General features: G+C 44.4%; 1 protein-coding gene across 3 annotated transcripts in view; it reads left to right on the top strand.

Annotated features, from left to right (window-relative positions):
• The window catches only part of adamts17 (ADAM metallopeptidase with thrombospondin type 1 motif, 17), a 435,095-nt gene that overhangs the window by 221,524 nt on the left and 193,364 nt on the right, over nucleotides 1-20,207 (top strand). For all 3 annotated transcript variants that reach the window (XM_063065786.1, XM_063065788.1, XM_063065787.1), the window contains 2 exons: nucleotides 97-237; nucleotides 6,974-7,124. In XM_063065786.1, the coding sequence (XP_062921856.1) occupies nucleotides 97-237; nucleotides 6,974-7,124 (292 nt within the window). The remainder of the gene's footprint in view (nucleotides 1-96; nucleotides 238-6,973; nucleotides 7,125-20,207) is intronic.

Here is a 20,207-nt window from a genome sequence, read left to right as displayed (position 1 = left end):
AGTAGTTTTTCTGTTCTTACCTATTTCCTCCCCTCTCATCGCTCTTCCATTGCCCTCTCCCCTCAGCCCCCACTCATCTCTTGTTTGTTTTGACAGCCTGGGGATGAGCCATGATGATGATCATTCTTCCTGTGCTGAAAATTTCCACATTATGTCCGGCGAGTGGGTCAAAGGGAAGAACCCAAGTGATCTCTCCTGGTCTGCCTGTAGCCATGACGACTTGGAGAACTTCCTAAGGTAGGACATGCACTTTTTTTAAATGGTAACATTTTTATTAGAGAATACCTCCTGGAAGGCATCACTCAGTACAACTGCTCTGCATATAGCTGGCGTTCTATTGCTCAGACAGCCTCAGGAGCCCCATAATCTCTCTGTGGTGAGGCAGTTCTAATTACAATGGCACTCAGCCAGCCAACTGCTCCTGAACCGTACTTGTAGAAGTAGGATGTCAGGAGATGAACCACTTAACACAAGATACCCTGCTTTGACCTGCACTTGTCGCCACAGCATTTATGTAGCTGATTCAGTTGAACTTCCTGTCAGTGGTGACTCCCCGACGTAGCTGGGGGGGGGGGACAAGCTCCCACTACCTAGTAAATACTCGCAATGACGTGCAACTCAAACAGCCTCTGACGGCCAAGCACCCAGCTCCTGGCCTTCACACTTGGCTTCACTACTAAGCTCAGCGGAATCATTTTTACTGACAGGAGAAGGGGCAAAGACAGGCTCCTGGCACCTTAAAACCAGTTGCTTCGGGCAGATGAAGCTCATCGGCCGTGTTTGGCTACTCATCTAGAAAAAGGAAAAAAAATGATCTCAAACCTTCGTTGTCTTGCGGAAATACCCACTCATGGGGAAGGCTTTGGGAGTAAACCCCGAGGGAAAAATCTGGAGCTGGAGCTGGAGTCCCTAAGGCAGTCCTACGTTGAATTCAACACAGACTGGCGACCCCTGTGTGCCACTTTATTGGGATGCATGGAGAAGGAGAACTTGCTCTCTATATCATACTGGCCTGGCTTGTATATCTAGACAGTTAGGATGCAACATCCATGGTCGATCCTGACCGACGGAGGCCTCAAGTAAGATGACCCCCTGGATGCTGGCACTGAGGAATTCAGTGATGGTAACTTTATATCATGGCTCCTCTCTTATATTAATTATTATCATTGCCTGGCTTGAATGATGTTAGTTCTTGCTGTATGTTGACATGGACTACACATATTTATAAACACAAGAGATTCTGCAGATGCTGGAAATCCAGAATAACAGACACAAAATGCTGGAGGTCGGGCATCATTTACGGAGGGGAATAAGTAGTTGACGTTTTGGGCCAAGACCCTTCATCAGAACTGGAAAGGAAGTGGGGGGGGGAAGAAGTCAGAATAAGACCCACACTTTCTTATTCTATCTTCTATCCCCCTTCTTCCCAGTCTAATGAAGGTTCTTGGCCTGAAAGGTCTTGACTGTTTATTCCCCTCCATAGATCTTGGCTGACCTGCTGCGTTTCTCCAGCATTTTGTGTATGGGGCTACATTTATTTGTAGAGTTGCAAATGGGATTGAACACTGTGCAATCGTCATTGAATGTCCTCACTTCAGACTGTGTGATAGAAGGAAGATCTTTGATGAAGCAGCTGAAGTTGGCTGGAACTCTTGCAGTGATATCCAAGTACTGAAATTATTGACCTGAAGCAACCACATCTGTTTTTCTTCAACTCCCATCACTGGAGTTGTTCCGTTTTAATGCCCATTGATTTCAGTTTCACCAGGACTCTTTGATGTCATAATTGGATAAATACCTCCTGATAACACAGGCAGCACTCTCACCTCATCAGTAGAATTTAGCTCCTGGGCCCATTAAGTCTGTGAAGAGCTCAGGAGGGGTGTGGTTCTGCCGAAGCTGAAATGGGATGCTGGGGAGCAGGTTGGTGGTGAGCAAGTGCTGTTTGATGACACTATATTAATGATCACTTCCATCACTTTGATGATTGATAATAGGCCAGTAATCAGCTAGATTGCCTTTTATCTGGGCAATTTTCAACATTAGCTAGGACCTAAGGCAATGTGCAGGAAATGCTGAAAGAAGCTTTTTCTAGGGAAAAAAATAAGAGGTGATGAACAAGGGATGAAGAAGTAAATAGGAAGGAAGAACTAGAGTTAATTGACAAAAAAAAACTTCCTTTTTTTTAACCTCACCTCTGTAGTTGCTGCAGAGGAGCATTGCTTTAATAAACTCACAGCTCCATGCACTGGAACACCCTCCTGGTGCTTAGCCTTTGATTTTTGGTTACATTTCATTGAGATTTTAGTCAGTGTGGTAGCAGGATACAGATTATGTGGCAGGTAATCATCCAGTGGAAGCAACATGATGACCTGAACTGTTAAACGCTCCCTGCTGCAGAGCACCTGGGATTTGTTACAAGTTTTAAACCGGCTTGATCTGTCTCTCACTTACTGTGATGCAGGTCTCTGCTGCATGAGTGGCGCAGTGATGCAGCTTGTAGAGCCGCTGCCTCACCGCTCCAGTGACCCGGGCTCAATCCTGGCCTCTGGAGCTGCCCGTGGAGATAGAGTCACAGAGAAGTACAGGCCCTTCAACCCACCTAGTCTATGCTGAAACCATGCACGTTTCTCCCTGTGACTGCATGAGTTTCCTCTGGTGCTCTGGTTTCCTCCCACATTCCAGAGATGTGAGGTTGGTAGGATGCAGTACATTGCGTTAGTGTGTAAGGCAGTGGTAGGTTATGGGGGGGGGGAGCGGTGTGGATAATCAATGGGAATGAGGGAAGAATGGGTTACAGGGAAAGTGGGATTGACCTGCATGTAGCTGCAGACTTACTGGTCTAAAGTGGCCTCCTCCTACGTCATAAGCAAAATACAAATATACGAGGGGTGATTGATAAGATTGTGGCCTAAGGTAGAAGGAGTCAATTTTAGAAAACCTAGCACATTTATTTTTCAACATAGTCCCCTCCTACATGTACACACTTAGTCCAGCGGTCGTGGAGCATATGGATCCCTTCTTTGTAGAAGTGGTCCACAGCAGGAGTGATTGATAAGTTCATGGCCTAGGGTAGAAGGAGATGAGTCATACAGCTCTTGTTACATGCATGTGCAGTTCAACTCTTTGAGTGAAAATGCAGGAAGTTTGAAGTTAATAACTTATCTCCTTCTACCTTAGGCCACAAACTTATCAATCACCCCATGCTGTGGACCACTTCTGGAGGTCCAAGATGCCGACTTCTATAAAGAAGGGATCTGTATACTCCACAACCACTGGGCTAAGTGTGTAAATGTAGGAAAAATAAATGTGCTGGGTTTTCTAAAATTGACTCCTTCTACCTTAGGCCATGAACTTATCAATCACCCCTCGTAGAAATATTCTATACAGCCTAATACGTATTCATATAACTGTATAACCTAAGGCTGGAACCCTTGTGAAGGATGTAGTGTAATTAAGTGGTCATATAATGGATGTGTTTGAGATGACAGAAAGAAATGACTTCCTCTGGTGTGAGAGTCCAGATGAAGGGGAAACAATATTAAAATCCAAGTAAGGGTATGGAGGGCCGATGCCAGAAGACATTCCTTCATACAAGTGTAATGCAAATCTGGAATAGTCAAATACCAGAAGTATGATTGTAAGACAAGGGTGTTAAGTGGAAGGAACCAATTTGGAGAGAAGGAATTGAAGTGTAGATTTGCCATGATTTAATTAAGTGAGGGAATAAAGTTGGGGGTGAATGGATGACTGCTGTTTCTTGTTCTTAAGGGTTCATTGGAATTTGGGGGTCTGAGACATCTTGGTGTCCTCATAGAAAGTTAACGTCCTGGTTTAGCAAGTAATTATGAGAGCAAATGAAATGCTAGAATTTTTTGCAAATGGGTGGAATACAAATGTAAGGATGTTTTCCTGGAACAACACAGGGCACTGGTGTTTCCCCTGTCAACCCCTGTAGTAAGGTTTTGATTTCCTTAAAAGTGGGAGATTTGATATGGAGATTATGTAGAGAAGGTTGATTCCTGTGATATAGAGGTGTCTTATATGGAAAAATTAAGCAGATTGTGCCTTTAGTTCTTGGAAATCAGTAGAGTAAGAGATCTCATTGAAACATAAAGATTCAATTCAAGATTCAAAAAACTTTATTGTCATTCTAACCATACATCAGCTCTGCAGGGCAGACTGAGACAGCGTTTCTCAGGGGCAGTGCAATCATAACATAACAAACGCAAGACTAAATAATAAACATAACAATAAATAGTAAAACACAACAGCCACATGTCGGTTAAAGTCAGTTATAAGTGTCCAATGCAAGTTAAAAGTGTCCAAAGCAGAGTCAGGTGGAGCAGCTATTTAGCAGTCTGACTGCCTGTGGGAGGAAGCTGTTTAGTAGCCTTGTGGTTTTAGTTTTGATGCTCCTGTAACGTTTGCCGAGAATCCTGAGGGGGGAATTGGCAGAGTAAGTGCTATGAAGATAACACAGGGGCCCTGGAGTGGATGTGGTGAAATCAGAACAGGTGGAACAGAGGCAGAGAAGATGGCAGAATGGTGTCTTTACTGAAAGCAGAAGGAAGGGAATCCAGTCGACATCGTGGTCGGGCTTCTGTTGGATTTAGCTGCTAATCTATTTCCTGAGATGGAGATAGAAACATAAAGAGTTAGGGACAACAAATAAAACACTGGAGGAACCCAGTGGGGAGGCAACATCTGTGAGAAATGGCCAGTGAATGCTGTGGGTCAAGAACCTTCATCTGGACTGGTTTCAACCCAAATATTGTCTGCCTTGACTACCTATCAATGGACTAGAAAAAGAAATAAGGGCGGGTGCCGAGTAGTTTTCAAGCAAATACTGTTCTACAGAGGCCACAAAGTGAAAGGCGTCGATGGGGATCAGTGAGAAATAGGGTCCAATTAGCCGTGATGTTGATGCGGGGAAGAGTTTGTTGAGGGTTTGAACATTCAGCTTACCTTCCAACGGCAGAAAGCAATTCTCACACAGCCGTGGTAGCAGTCGAGTACTGTCCTTCACAAAATGCTTTTCATATTGTTTAACTTAAAACTGTAAGTAACTGATGTTTCAAATACAGTAGATTCCAGTTAATTAGCCATCGTTTAATCAGGGAGCTGCTTAATGTGGACAACTCTTAAAGAGTGAAAACTAATTGAGGAAATAGCTGGGATTCCCTTAGTTTATTTGGGACACTATGCCGATGAATTGGGACAAAAGACTGTTGCTGAACAGTTTCTAACTAGCGTCAGTTGTGTGGTCATTGGACACTACACCATGCTTAGAGCGAACAGTTATTAGGTAGTTGTTGGTTGCATGTATTAGTGTTCAAAAAGCAGTGATTTTGTCACTAATAGTTGGTGAGAAATATGACCATTCAGAACTGTTCTGTTCACTACGGTTTTAAGCATACCGACTCGGAGCTGCCAGCAATGGCTGGGGGTAAAAAGGAAACAAATTCACTACTTAGGAACTACAAAGAACTTGAAGGTATCGATAATCATCTTGAATGTTACAATGAAAGTGAAGATTTGAAGGATGCAATTATTGAAAGGATTGTATGAAGGCAGTCCTTTATCTGCACTAGATGTCTGCTGATTTTTTTCATTTACAATCAATCAAAAGAACATGGTGGGTTCTGTGGATGAATTCTTCTATCAATAACTATTATGAACTAATACACAGTTTTTCAGTACTGTATCAGCATTGGTAGTGTTCCGATTTATACTGTATTTCATTTAAATACATAAATTGTTACTCAGTTTATACATGTTTTTGCTACTTCCTTGAAACTTTGGCTAAATGGGGCATCTGCTTAATTGAGCCAAAATGTAGTGGTCCCGATGTGTCCCAATTAATCGGAGTCCACTGTACTGGAAATTCTGCATTTAAGGCATTTAACATCTGCATGACCAGGGAAGTGATTGTGAACTTCAGGAAGTGGAAGTCAGGGTAAGACACACCAGTCCTCATCAAGGGAACAGCTTCAAGTTCCTGGTCATTAACATCTCAGAGAGTCTGTCTTGGGCCAAACACATTGATGCAATCGTGAAGAAGGCACACCTGTGGCAATGGATATGTCACCAAAGACACATAAAATTCCATAGATGTATGTGGAGAGTATTCTGACTGGTTGTCACAGCCTGGTATGAAGGCTCCGTGCATTGGATTGCAAGAGGCTGCAAAGGGTTTTAAATACAGACAATTTCATCATGAGCAGAACCCTCTCCACCATCAAGGACATCTTGAAGAAGGCAACATCCATCATTGAGGACTCTCACATGTGTCTTCTCAAAACAGCCATCAGAGAGGAGGTACAGAAGCTTGAAGAACCACAGTCAGTGTCTCAGTAATAGTGTTTTCCCTCATCCATCAGATTTCTGAACCGACAATGAATGCTATTTCATTATTTCTTACCTTCAGTATTTATTTTTGTAATTTATAGATTTTTATCTCTTCGCACTGTAATGCTGCTGCAAAGCGACAGATTTCAAACCATATCCCAGTGATTATAAATCTAATTCTGATTATGGTGAGAGGAGGAAAGCTTGAAAGAGGTGAACATGGTAAGTTTATTATGCAGGAAGTGTGAGGTACCTGGAACAGACTTCCAGGGGCATTGGTGGAAGCAGATATGCTAGAGGTGTTTCAGAGGCTTTTTAATAGTCATATGAATAAGCAGGGAATGGAGGGATATAGAATATGAGCTGGCAGAAGAGATTGAGTTTAATTTGGCGCTGATATTGTGGGCTGAAGAGCCCGTTCCTGTGCTGTACAGTTCTGTATTCTATATTCTTTATAACTGATGGACAGGAGAACTCACACTCAAGGAAGGCTGACGGTACAGCTCAAATCAAAGAGGCTTGAAGGCTTTATTGTGCCTTTAGTTAGAACTGTTAGCATTGTTCAGCTTGTTTTGCGTAGCTCAGTGTATTTTTAAACTTTTACGTGTGTTATCTTTAACAGATCAAAGGCTAGTTCTTGCCTCTTGGAGACTGACCCAAGAAGTCATCATGCAACAAGACTCCCACCAAAATTGCCAGGCATGCATTACAGCGCTGATGAACAGTGTCAGATTCTCTTTGGAATCAACGCAACTTTCTGTAAAGAAATGGAGGTAATTTTACAGGACACTTTATAAAATATCTGTGGATTATACTCAATGGGATTTTTGTGATGTGAGAGTGAACACAGTTAAAAAGATGCATCTCATACCCACTGGCAAACATTCACATATTCAATGAACTTTCACTTGCCCAAATTTCTGTAAGCAGATAACTGGTGCTCTGAACCAGCCAGCAGGTTCATGGATTTCTGCAGTGTTATGGTGGATGGGGCATGTGTTGCCCAGTTATCTTTTAGTGTTGGGATGAGCAAGGAAACTGCTGAGAGCGCACAAAGCAGTGAGAGTAATATCTTCAGTCATGAGCTGTGAGAAGTTGAAGTCTCTGTTTTCCACACACTCTCTCACTCTGTCTCTCTCTCACTCTGTCTCTCTCTCACTCTGTTTCTCTCTCTCTGTCTCACTCTCTCACTCTGTCTCTCACTCTGTCTCTCACTCTGTCTCACTCCCTCTCTCTCTCACACTCTCACTCTATCTCTCTCTCACTCTCTCTCACACTCTCACTCTCTCCCTCTCACTCTCTCACACTCTCACTCTCTCCCTCTCACTCTCTCCCACACTTTCTCTCTCTCTCACTCTCTCTCTCTCACTCTCTCACTCACACTGTCTCTCACTCTCACTCCCTCTCTCACTCCCTCACACACACTCTCTCTCTCTCTCACTCTCTCCCCCACATACACTCACTCTCCTTCTCCTCTAGTCTCTCACGTACCATCTTGGTCTTCTCCAGTCACCATTTCAAAGAATGATTGAAAAGAACTATAAAGCAATTTGTGGAGTCTCAACTTTGATGCTGAAAAGCATAAGAAGTTTTGACAATGGGTTGAAGTGACCCTGGCAATCCAGCTCCTGAAAGAATGTGTGAGTGAACAACCCATCTCCACACAGACAGAACTGAAGGGTGAATACTTTCAATACTATGGTGCCTAACACATCTCTCCCAATCTGCCCCAAAACTTTGCACAATCAATAGAGTACCCCTGCTGTGTAACCACTGTGTTAAGGTAGGAAGGACAACAATCGCATTACACACAATGAACAGTTATATAAATCCTGAAGCAGTTCTTTTTAGAAACCTGCTCCTTGAAGCTATTGCTGCTCAGTTTACCACATGCAAGGAAAACTGCCAGTGTTCCTGCAGCCATGGGATGTAGTTTTATGCAGTACAAGGAACACCCCTTATCTTACACACCCCAACCCTGTCTATTGCTCTGCAGAGAACACTCCATCACCATCCTCACGTCACTTAGCTGTAAATCATCCTCCAAAAACCACCAAACCCACACACTAAACACGAGATTCTGCAGATGCTGGAAATCCAGAGTAACACACACAAAATGCAGGGGAAACTTAGCAGGTCAGGTAACTTCTGTGGAAATGAATGAACAATCAATATTTCAGGCCAAGACCCTTCTTCAGATCTGAAAAAGAAGGGAGAAGATGCCAGAATAAAAAGGTGGGGTGAGGGGAAGAAAGGTGATGGGTGACGCCAGATGGATGGGAAAGGTAAAGGGCTAGAGAAGAAGACTGCTTCTCTCACAGAGACAGCTCTGCCTTTCACACTATAACATCAAAGTTCCTTCTCTTCCTTCTTTTCTTTCCCCACAAGCTAACTGCTGCATCCATCAATTCACTCTTCCCCTCCTCTTCCAGCTTTTCCTGACTCTTTCTAATTTCCTTTCCTTTTCCCTGCATCTTTTCTTCTCATGCTCTTGGTCTATCCCTTCTTTCTCATGTTCCCTGTTTGTTAATCCTCTCCTCTCTGCCTCTTTCCCCTTCTCCTTTTCTCTAATCACCCAACCTATTCTCCTTCTCATCTCTCTCCCTCTCCTCACAGTTTCCGGTCACTACCTCTCCTGATATCACTCCCTCCTCACCTTCTCCTTCTACCTGACTCCTTTCTCATGCTGGTTCAATTTTTCCCTTCCCCATATTTTGACTCCTCCAAGTGGACGTTAGTCAATCTCTTCCTCCTCTTCTTGCCTTCCATTGCCTGAGGTCCAGGCTTCCCATGCTCCCGTGGTGGGCCAAAGGTATCAGAAGAGAGCCCGAAGGACATGAGGTTATTAGCTGAGCCAGCTCACTGTTTGACAGGATCCCATTTCTCACCCTAACCTCCAGGAGTGAGAGAGGCTTTGCCGGGGCTCTTCATTTTAATATTGGCATTGTAGATGTCAGTCAATAAATGAAAACCACAACTGTAACATTACTCGACAGCAAACACCGTCTAAGCCACTGCACTCTGAGCAAACTAAAGCTTGGAAACACATGTGCTGCAGTGGCAGCAGGAGAGACTTATAAAATAGGGGCTTTGTTCTTGCCTGAATTTCTTGAAGTCTTGACCTCGCCCTTGTTGAGCATTTTCAGTGAACATCTGGAGCTGATTAAAGAACATGAACAGAACAATAAAGACCAGATGGATAGCAAGACCCATTATCCAAACCTGCCCTTTACTGTACTCTGCTGGTGAGATGAGAACTGCACATTTTGCTTACTGTGGGAGTGCACTGGGGTGGTGTTTGGTGCTAGATGAGGGTTTGGGAATGCGGTTTAGATGGGGGGGGGTGTGAGGAGGCTTTCCACATGGGCCCCGGGCATAGTTGATGTGATTCCAGGAAGGCCTGTGTGTCCAGGAGTTGCACACTTTCCAGAGAATGTAATTACTGCTGAAAATCCAAACCCTCCAACCTCTCAGTAAACTTAGCGCTCTCACCTGAGGCCAGAATCCTTTCTGTACTGCAGTGATCAGAATAGAAAGAAACTCCTAAGGTGTTGGGGTTACTTTATGATATCAGTTCAATATTAACTCTTTCCTGGATCTCCACAACTTGCTTGCATATTCAGAAATCCACTGCACTAGCTTTGTTTTCCAAATCAGGATTCCCAGATGTCTTTCATTTTCCACACACTGCAGTTTCTTTCCATTTAAGTAAAGTCGCTACTGGATTTTGTTTTGTCTCCACATGAAGCACCTTGCGTATCTCTCCACTGAATTTCAGCTACCTCCTCCTCTATCTGACCCAAGCCAAAAACAGTTTATTTCTCTCTAATTCCCGTAATGCCTTTGTGTTTAGGGCAACAATGAAGATCCTCCATCTCTGGCAGTGTTTAGGGCTTCCTTCATCGTGTCAGTAGCTTGCTTTTCACTGCTGTTAGTCATGCAAGTTCCGGGTGGAGATTCAGGAATACCGTTACACTCAGATGTAAAAAGATTCTTCATTACTGTTTCCACCACAATTTTGTTTTACCAGTCAGGGTTGTTAGTCCAGAGCTGAACTGCTGAACCTGGAGGACTGGTGGACCACTCTTAGTCTGGCCTCTACCCCTTGACCTATTTGGCATGGGTGACCATACGAAGAGCCAAAGCATAAAGCCCTGACCTCAGCCAACATAGCTCTCCGGGTCACTGAGGCACACAAGCCTCCAAGCCACAACAAGGCTGTGGTCCTTTTGGAGGTGGCAGTCTGTTTGGTTAGTGTCAAATACAAACAGTCACTGTGTCAGTTCTTAGAAACCTATTGTTACTTCCAATAATTCTGGGTTTCTTTATTTCTATGAACAGTTTTCCCAGAGGAATTATGAATATTTTCCAGATTTTTTTCCCTGTAATCTTTGTGAGCACTTTCAGTCTGTCCTCAATAAATCTAGTAACTTGGATTGACCAAACCTTCCTATCCATGCATTCCAAGAATTTATTGTCTACCTCCGTGATGGTCCCATCTATTTGTTCTGTCATTCCAAGTTAGTATCTACATAGGTGTCAAACTCACAGGTCTGTAGTTACCTTTGTGCCTCCGGCATCTCTTTGGTATTCAGAAATTTCCTGAAGATTTATGGCTAAGTTCTTGCAGTTTTCTCCTTTGCTTCTTTGAGGGTGCTTAGATCTATCTTATTCGGCCCCAGAGACAAATTTACCTTAAGTTTGTGTAGCTGTTTGGCAGACGTGCCATGAGTAATGAGAACAGTGCTGTAGATTCCTTGCAATACTCTGCAGTTACTTTCCAAAGCAAATAATCACTTGCCTTCTCCTCAGTAACAAAAAAATGAGGCAAAAATTGGAGCTTTGAAACATTGATTTATGTTCCCATTGGCACACCTCCTCCTGCATTCTCAGATCTAGCTGAAATACCTGACCATCCTTCAGTCTGCCCTTTACATAATTCAGCTTAGGTGCAGGACCCTCATGGCGTAAATCTTCCAGAAACCTCCGAAAATCGGGCAAGTGTCTGCAAATTCTTCATAGCTCTAGTGGTCACTGATTGGAGTTTGATTCCTGCCACTGTCTGTAAGGGGTTTGTATGTTTACCCCATGACCATGTGGGTTTGCTCTGGATGTTCATGTTTGCTCTCACGTTCCAAAATATTACAGTTGGAGTTAGTGAGTTGTTGGCGCTGGAAGAGTTGCAGGCTGCCCCCAGCATAATCCCTGCTGGTTTGATACCAACAACGTATTTCACTGTGTGGCCAATGTTTTGATGTACATGAGATAAACAATCCCCGGTCTCTGGTCTGTACAGACTCCTCCCAGCTCAGCACCCTAATTGGTAAGGCTTCCACACAATGGATAGTTGTGTGTCCTGCAAGATATGTGAATCCTGGATCAATGCTATTATACTAGAAGCTGTTTCCTATGCGAGCAGACTACACCAAAATATTAACAGGAGGTACAGCGATAAAGAAGAAAATATTTATTCTCTATCTCTTCCCTTGCGCTTGGCATAGGTGTAACTTGCTCCTTAGTTTTTTTTGCTCTGTGTGGGATTATGCACGTGCAGTGTGGGAGGAAGAGTCTTGTTCAGAGGACTGGAGATTTATGGCGTGGAGAGACCCTTCAAATGTTTGACAGTCATCTCAGGGAACCTATCATAATTTTATAACCAAACTTATCACACATGAGGACTGAGCGTGTTCAGAACATTTTGATCTGATATGGTCAAGACTCTTTGTTTCACTGTTTACAGGTATGGGGCATAACAAGCTGTTTATTGCTTGCTGCACATCACTAAGATATTTGAATAGGCTCTATCAGGACTGAATGACCTTCGCGTAATTTTGCATCAGTGATGCCCACAATGATGTCATTCCCTACACAGTACTCTGATTGCTGCTCTGGGACAACGTTCTGGGTAAATCCCTCACTTCAGCATTGACCAGTCTCCTCTCCCCCTGTTTCCTCCAATTACTCCCCATTCCATTCCCTCATTGCACGCGTACGCATGCACACACACGTGCACTCCCTCCTTCCCTCCCGATATCATAGCAATACACACAAAATGCGGGAGGAACTCAGCAGGCCAGGCAGAATCTATGATTTTAAAAAAAAGTACAGTCGACGTTTTGGGCCAAGACCCTTCAGCAGGACCCTTTTCTGTTGATCATGCTGAGGCTCAGATTCCAACCCCCGAGTTCCCAGCACATGATCTCCTGAAACCCCAGCATCCCTCAGTCCTGGCCTCAGTTCACGGCACAGGTCAGCATCTATGAAGGTTGTGCACAGCTAGCTAGACTCTGAGTGAGTCCTTGGCACTTCCCTACTTACAGCACTATGAACTTCCAGGTCTAAATATGTTTGGAGAGCAGTGAATTCCTTAACACACCACTTGCTGTCAACGGGTGATGTCTTAACATAAAACCCCCTGGAATGTTTGTCCCTAACAGTCTAGGTTATTTTAGAGGTGGTACAATTAACTGTAAATTAGATTACAGGCTTATTTACATTCTGCTTTAGGACAAGGACACACTCTGTGTTGGTGTTGGCAACAGAAAAACCTCCATGTGCTTTAAATTTGAAATAAAGATTGAAAATGTGGCACAATCTGCAGTTCAGGCAGTGACTGTGGAGTGAAACAGAGAATGTTTTGGTCAATGGTCTTTCATAAAACTGTGAAAATAAGGAAACATGCTCTTTTTAAGTTGCTAAAATGGTCAGGATGGAGGGGAAAGCAAAGGGAATATCTGTGATAGGGGGCAGATGGATTACAGGATTCCCTAGGTAACAAATAAATTCTGTTTTTACAGATGTCCATAAGTTAATTCTGATCGTAAATTGGAAAATCACAGAAAAAGAATCGCTCAAATTTGTAACAGTATTGTAATGAGTGGCATCAAAAACAAGTAACACTGAAAAGAAAGGACAATTGCTAAAATCTGGACAAGAGAAAGTAGTTCTGCCATTGGCTGGAATGAACGTGTGTTCGCACATCAGAATTCTGAATTTGACAACATTATGGGAGTTCATTCACATGTCAGGGTGTCCGTAAGTTGAGAGTTTATAACCCATGTACACTGATTAGTGTTGACTGAGAGAGAGTGGTGAAGTCTTGTTAATTGAAGTTAATTGGAGGAGATGTAAACAGAGGTTAACAGAGGAGCCAAAAACAACTGGGAGAACAGAGAGATAAATAACACAGCAATTCAGCAGTTGCTTGACATCTGAAATAAAGGAGAATGTTTCGAAGAGCCAGCAGGTCAGGCAGCATCTGCGGAGAGAGGAAAACTGAGTTACTTTGCTGGTCAGGAATTGGAAAGCAAAATAAAAGATCACAGATGCTCAAAAACCTAAAGCAAAGCCAGAAAATGTTAGAAAGACTCATCAGGTCAGGCAGCATTTGTGGAGAGCCAGTGAGATTGATACCCCATTTCTTTCCCCACCACATCACAGAAGTTTTGTTTGGTTTCTCCTGTGTGGAGGACTCTGCACAGTGACCATAGTGCTACTCACTAAACTGGGGGAAGGGCAAATAAATCACACCCTCGCTTGGAAGGAGTGTTTAGATTCCTTGAAGTTGGGAAGAGAAAGCAGTAATGGTCAGGTATTGTATCAAACAATATGCTAGGAAACTTTGCCAGCTGAGCAGTATCTGTGGGAGGAAAGAAATAGTCAATGTTTTAGGTCAATAAATCAACTGCATCAGAACTATTTTCCCACACCCATCTCTGTTCCCATCTTCTGAACTTGTACCCACACTACACTCCCCACCCCCCACCTCTTCTCACCACAGCCTCTCACCTTCTGGCTTTGTATCCCAACCCCAGCCCACGTTTCACATAATGGCCCAAGTCAGGTATTGTATCTCCTGCAGTGAGATGGGCAGGGGGTATTCGAGGAGGAGAGAGAGCAATGTGTCTGGTGGTGAGATTTCATTGAAATTAGCAGAAATCATGATGGTTGCCTGATGACTGGTCTATACTTTGCCCAGCATCTTGTTTCACATTTCTACCACCTATCGTGTTTTTCACATTTCAGTACCAATCCCACTGTTCCTCTCCCATCATCGCTGCCTGATGTGTTGGATTGTGTTCAACACTGTGTACTGTGTCTCACAGTTCCAGCAGGTGTTTCCCTCTCCTCTGTTTTCACACTTCCTCCAGGCAGAGCAGCCAAAAGTAACCAACCAGCATCACCCTCTTTCAGGGGACACCATCCGGGGCTTAGTTGATCTTACTCACCTACGTTCCCCTTTTCCTCATCCTCTCTCATTCTTTGCAATTGTGACAGGAGACCTTGATAAAGATGGTTAAGACCCAAATGCTGGAATATCTGAGGCAAGGACTGAGACACAGTATTAAAGTGGAATGAAAACTGAGCTCAAAACAAAATGCTAGACAATATCCAGCTTATTCTCTAGCACCGAGGCTGTCTGTCTGTGTCCTGTTTTACGGCGGTTGGCACCCAGCTTAATGGTGCACTACCGCCACCTTCTGCTCCAGAGTGTGCCATAGACGGACATTCTAAATCCCTTCACCCAATCACTCTCTCTCACACACACACACACACCCATACCCATACCTATACTTTATCCTCCCATCTTTGGCCATCCTAGTACTCTGTTCCTGTTTATCCGTCATATCCTATAAAAGACTCCTGTACCCCTTAAGAAAGCTAAAAATACCCTAACCTGTGCTCTCTCACCCATGCCCAGCAACCCTTTTAATGTGAATTCCTGCACCCCCAATTCCCTTAGTTTAATTCTCATCATCATCTCTCTGTATCCCATACTTGCTGCAACTCAGAACTACATGTTCTACTGACTCCTCTTCCTGACATTTCTCACACAATCCTGTCTGATATTTCCCTATCATCTTCAATGTTTTGTTTAATGCACAGTGTCCCAGCCTTAACCTAGTCCACACAGTTTCCTCTCTTCTGTTTCCACTACCTACCCTAGTACCTGCAACACTTTTTTGTATTTGATATAAATGCCTCCTTGTCCCATCTTTCTTACCACATTTGGTTGATTTTTTTCCCAGATTACACACTTAACCTCTGCTTTACCGATACTAATGTGCATTTCTATGTTTTCTTTCTTTAACGCCCTCTTTGCCAACTCATCCACCCTCTCATTCCCCTTCACCCCTACATGTGCTGGAACCCATAGAAATTTTACCTGACCTCCCTGATTTGCAATTCTTGCAACTAACTGAAGGACTTCATAAAGTACATCTTGCCGACTATTTGTGTAAAAAGACCTTAAACTTGCTAGAACTGAGGATGAATCTGAGCATATCAATGCTTTGACTTGTCCGGCTTTCTGCACCCATTGCAACACAACCAACACTGCCAGCATCTCCACTGTAAACACCCTAACTTATCAGATGTTCTTCTGCTGATTCCAATTTCTTTTGCTGGTATAACCACCCCAAACCCTGTCACTCCTGTTTCAGGTTCCTTCGCACCATCCGTATAAATGTGAGTATAATCACTGTACTTTTCCATCACATGACAGTTAAATGCATTTACCAAATCAGTCTTATATCTTCCTTTCCACCTCTAACAAATACCAGTCTATGTCAGACCATACAAGCTTCCATGGAGCTACAACTGGATAAACTACTGAAGGACTTACCCTTAGATCAAACACTCCACATTCTTTAGCAATATCATTCCCTACCTGACTAAAGGTATCCCTCTGAAACCTCCCATTTTCCCAGCACTCCTGCAACATAGCACCAAGGCTCAATTCAGGTGCTCTTTAAATACTGAATTCTTGGTGCCTAAACATGATTGCCAATTAGCGGACAGTGCTGAACCCTTAAAGGGGCCACACCAGATATCCGTACGCCAGAGAGTTAGGGTGTCTAAACCCCGGAAGCTGGTGCAGTTGGGTGCATCTTGTAACAGCAATGTAAACTTGCACATTTTCTAATTTTTTCCACTTCCTGTGGGAGCTCTTTCACCTGAATGCTACTTGTTTCTTTCTCCCCAGTTGCTATATTATGTGAGATTCACCCTTCTGCCACATTCTTAAACACTGATGAACGGTTTTGGCCCAAAACATTGACTTTTTATTCCTTTCCATAGATGCTGCCTAACTGTTGAGTTATTCTGGCATTTTGTGTGTGTTGCTGTGTATTTCCAGCATCTGCAGAATCTTTTTAAATGTAACATGTTTGCTTCAACTTCTATCTAAGTATTACTTTCCTTAGATTTCCTCAACTGTTGAGGGAAATTCTGTTGCTTGTTGATATTATTCAGTCCTAGCTTAGGGGAGGCTGCAATCCTTGTAATACCGCTGTAATCTCATGGATTGCACCAAATACTTTGGCATTAATGTTCATTTCCTTTCTCAAATACTTTTTATAGCATTTTTGTGATATGGTCTTTCATTACATAATGCAGCAGGTGGTAAGCATGGTGCATGGAGGGATGGAGTGTTTTCAGCACTGAGAGTGACCATACTTGCTGACCTTGCAGAAGGTCACAGTAAACAAAGGGAAGCTGCTGCACTATGTAAGAAGGAGCAATAAAGTCCTGTTCATGTGGCCCAGAGCTGAATGCTGAATTACAACGTGGTTGTGAGGTGGGAGTACTCATCCTTCAAGTTTGCCAGCACATAGTGTTGGGCACGTGGCCAAGTGGTTAAGACGTTCGGCTGGTGGTTTGAAGGTCACTAGTTCGAGTCTTAGCTGTGGCAGCATGTTTGTGCCCTTGAACAAGGCACTTAATCACTCTAGTCTGTGCGAGGAGTGGCGCCCCACACAGACTTCCAATCTGCTCCTTGTAAGGCATGAAAATGCCCAACGCAGGCCTCTCATGGTCTGAGTCGACATTCCCCTGATGCACATATGTGCACATCCACATTGGACTCGGGTAGTGCAGCTCCACGCTGGGCGCGGGTGATGCATCTCCACACTGGGCCCAGGGAGTGTGTCTCCCCTGAGTGGGCCCAGGGCGTGCGTCTCCCCTGAATGGGCCCAGGGCGTGCGTCTCTGGCCCCAGAGTGGAGGTGTGCACCATCCGGGTCCAATGTGTGCACACCTCCACTCTGGGGCCAGAGCGTGCACACATTGGAGCCAGATGGTGCACACCTCCACTCTGGGCCCAGGCAGTACACACATTGGACCCAGATGGTGCATACCTCGACTCTGAGCCAGGGTGTGCACACATTGGACCCAGATGGTGCACACCTCCACTCTGGGGCCAGGGTGTGCACACATTGGACCCAGATGGTGCACACCTCCACTCTGGGCCAGGATGTGCACACATTGGACCCAGATTGTGCACACCTCCACTCTGGGCCCAGGGTGTGCACACATTGGACCCAGATGGTGCTCACCTCCACTCTGGGCCAGGGTGTGCACACATTGGACCCAGATTGTGCACACCTCCACTCTGGGCCCAGGGTGTGCACACATTGGACCCAGAACGTGCATACCTCCACTCTGGGCCCAGGCAATACACACATTGGACCCAGATGGTGCACACCTCCAATCTGGGCCCAGGGTGTGCAACTCCTTTATCGCCCCAAGGCCTGCCTTTCTGCAGACTCCTAATGGCTGCTGTGGTCCCCCACTCTCTTCCTCCTCAATTGATTTTACAGCACCAACTACACTTGAGCATCAATCAGAGCAACAGCTGCCTAGTCACTCACGTCAGGTGTAATACATCTTAAAGGGAGGAGCCCTTTAGAAATGTTCCTTAAAACAAATTTATCCTGACTTTGAAATTTTGTGGGTAATGAATGACTGACGATGCATCTTGGGGCAATGCATGCTGTGTCTCGAGACACAGGGCTCCACCTAGTGGACGCGCCAGGTGGTGTTACCTGCCAGGTGCTAGGATCAAGAATGTCTCCGAGCAGCTGCAGAAGGTTGTCAAGAGGGAGGCTGCGCAGCCAGAGGTCATGGAGCACAGTGGCACCAATGACATGGGTAAAAAGGGGATAGAGGTCCTGCAGTGAGTATAGGGAATTAGGAAAGAGGCTGACGAATAGAACTTCCAAAGTCATATTCTCTCGATTACTCCCATTGCTACGTGCTATTCAGGGCAGAAATTGGATGATGGTACAGATGCAGAGTGGCTGAGGTACTGGTGCAGAGGTCGGGGTTTCAGGTTCTTGGATCATTGGAACCTCTTCTGGGGCAGGGGTGATCTGTACAAGGAAGACAGGCTGCACCTAAGCTGAAGGGGAACCAATATGCTGGCTGGGGGTGGGGTGGTATGGTCGTGCTCCTTGGGAAGGATCTAACTAGTTGGCAGGGGGATGGGAAACAGAACACCAGGGCATAAAGTGGAGGAATGAAGAGGAAGGTAGATTTAGGGCCAGTAAAATCAGGCGGGAGCAAAGTAATAGATATGATGGACAGATAGTTTGAAGTGTATATATTTTCATGCTAGGAATATTATGGGATCACTATATAGAACTATGTTGTTGTGGCCATGACAGAGACTTGGTTGAGAGAGGGACAGGAATGAGTGCTTAACATCCCAGAGTTTCAATGTTTTAGAAAAGATAGAGAGGGAGGAAAATGAAGTGGGGGAGTTCCACTACTAATCAGAGACAATATCACAGCTGCACTCAGAGGGGACATAATGAAGGGCTTGTCAACAGAGTGGGCAGAACTCAAAAATGGGTAGGGTGCAATCACTCTGATGAGATTATACTACGGACCCCCAAAAGCCACTGGGACGTCGAGGAACAGATATGCAGGCAGATTAAGGAAAGGTGTAAAAGCAAAAGGATCATTGTCATGAGGTCTTTAGCTTCCCTGATATAAACTGGGGCCTTCTTAGTGCAAGAAGTTTAAATTGGGCAGAATTTGTCAAGTGCGTCCAGGAGATTGTGTTTTTAAAAAATTAATATGTAGATAGTCCAACAAGAGGTGGGGCTGTATTGGACCTGGTGTTGGGCAATGAGTCGGACCAGCTGACTAACCTGAGCAGTTAGGGAGCAGTGACCATATTTCCTGGGGTTTTAAAATAGCTATAGATAACGATAAATATGGACTTTTCAGGAGAATATTAAACTGGAACAGGGCAAATTACGAGAGCATTAGGCAGGAACTTGGGAGAGTTAATTGGGAATCTTTTTGGACAACTCCACATCTGACATGTGGAGAGTGTTTAAAGACCGATCATACAGAGTGCAGGATAGGTATGTTCCATTAAGAATGGCAAGAGAACCTTGGATATAGAGGGCGGTGATAAATATAGTCAAAAAGAGAAAGGAAAAGTATGTAAAGCTAGAATCAAATAGAGTCCTTGAGGATTAAAGAAGCCAGAGAAGAGCCCAGGAAGGGAATTAGGAAAGCCAGAAGGGTCTATGAAATGTACTGGCAAGTAGGATTAAAGAGAATCTCAAGGCTTCTATACATACATCAAGAGCAAGGGGAAAACTAGGGAGAGGGTAGGACCACTCAGAGATAAAAGTGGGGAGCATTTGCTTGGATGCAGAAGATGTGGGTGAGGTCCTTAATGAGTACTTTACACCAGTATTTACCAAGGAGAAGGATGTGGAGGATAGGGAGATCAGTGCCAAGTGTATTGATATGCTAGGGCTTTTTAAGGTAAAGAAGGAGGTACTTTTGGAGTTCTTAAAGAGCATTAAGTTGGTTTAAGTCCTCAGGGCCTGATGGGACATACCCCAGGATCCTGAGAGAGGGAGAGAAGAGATTGCTGGGGTCTTGACCAATATTTTTGTGCCCTCTCTAGCCACAGGCGAGGTCCTGGAGGACTGGTGAGAAGCTAATGTTGTTCCATTATTCAAGAAGGGAACCAGGAATAATCCTGGAAACTGTAGACTAGTGAGACTCACATCAGTGGTAGGTAAGTTACCGGAGAGAATTCCTAGGGATAGG

This window comes from Mobula hypostoma, chromosome 13 (genome assembly GCF_963921235.1).
Source record: "Mobula hypostoma chromosome 13, sMobHyp1.1, whole genome shotgun sequence".
NCBI classification, from domain to species: Eukaryota; Metazoa; Chordata; class Chondrichthyes; order Myliobatiformes; family Myliobatidae; genus Mobula; species Mobula hypostoma.
This window is presented reverse-complemented; position numbering and strand designations above follow the sequence as displayed.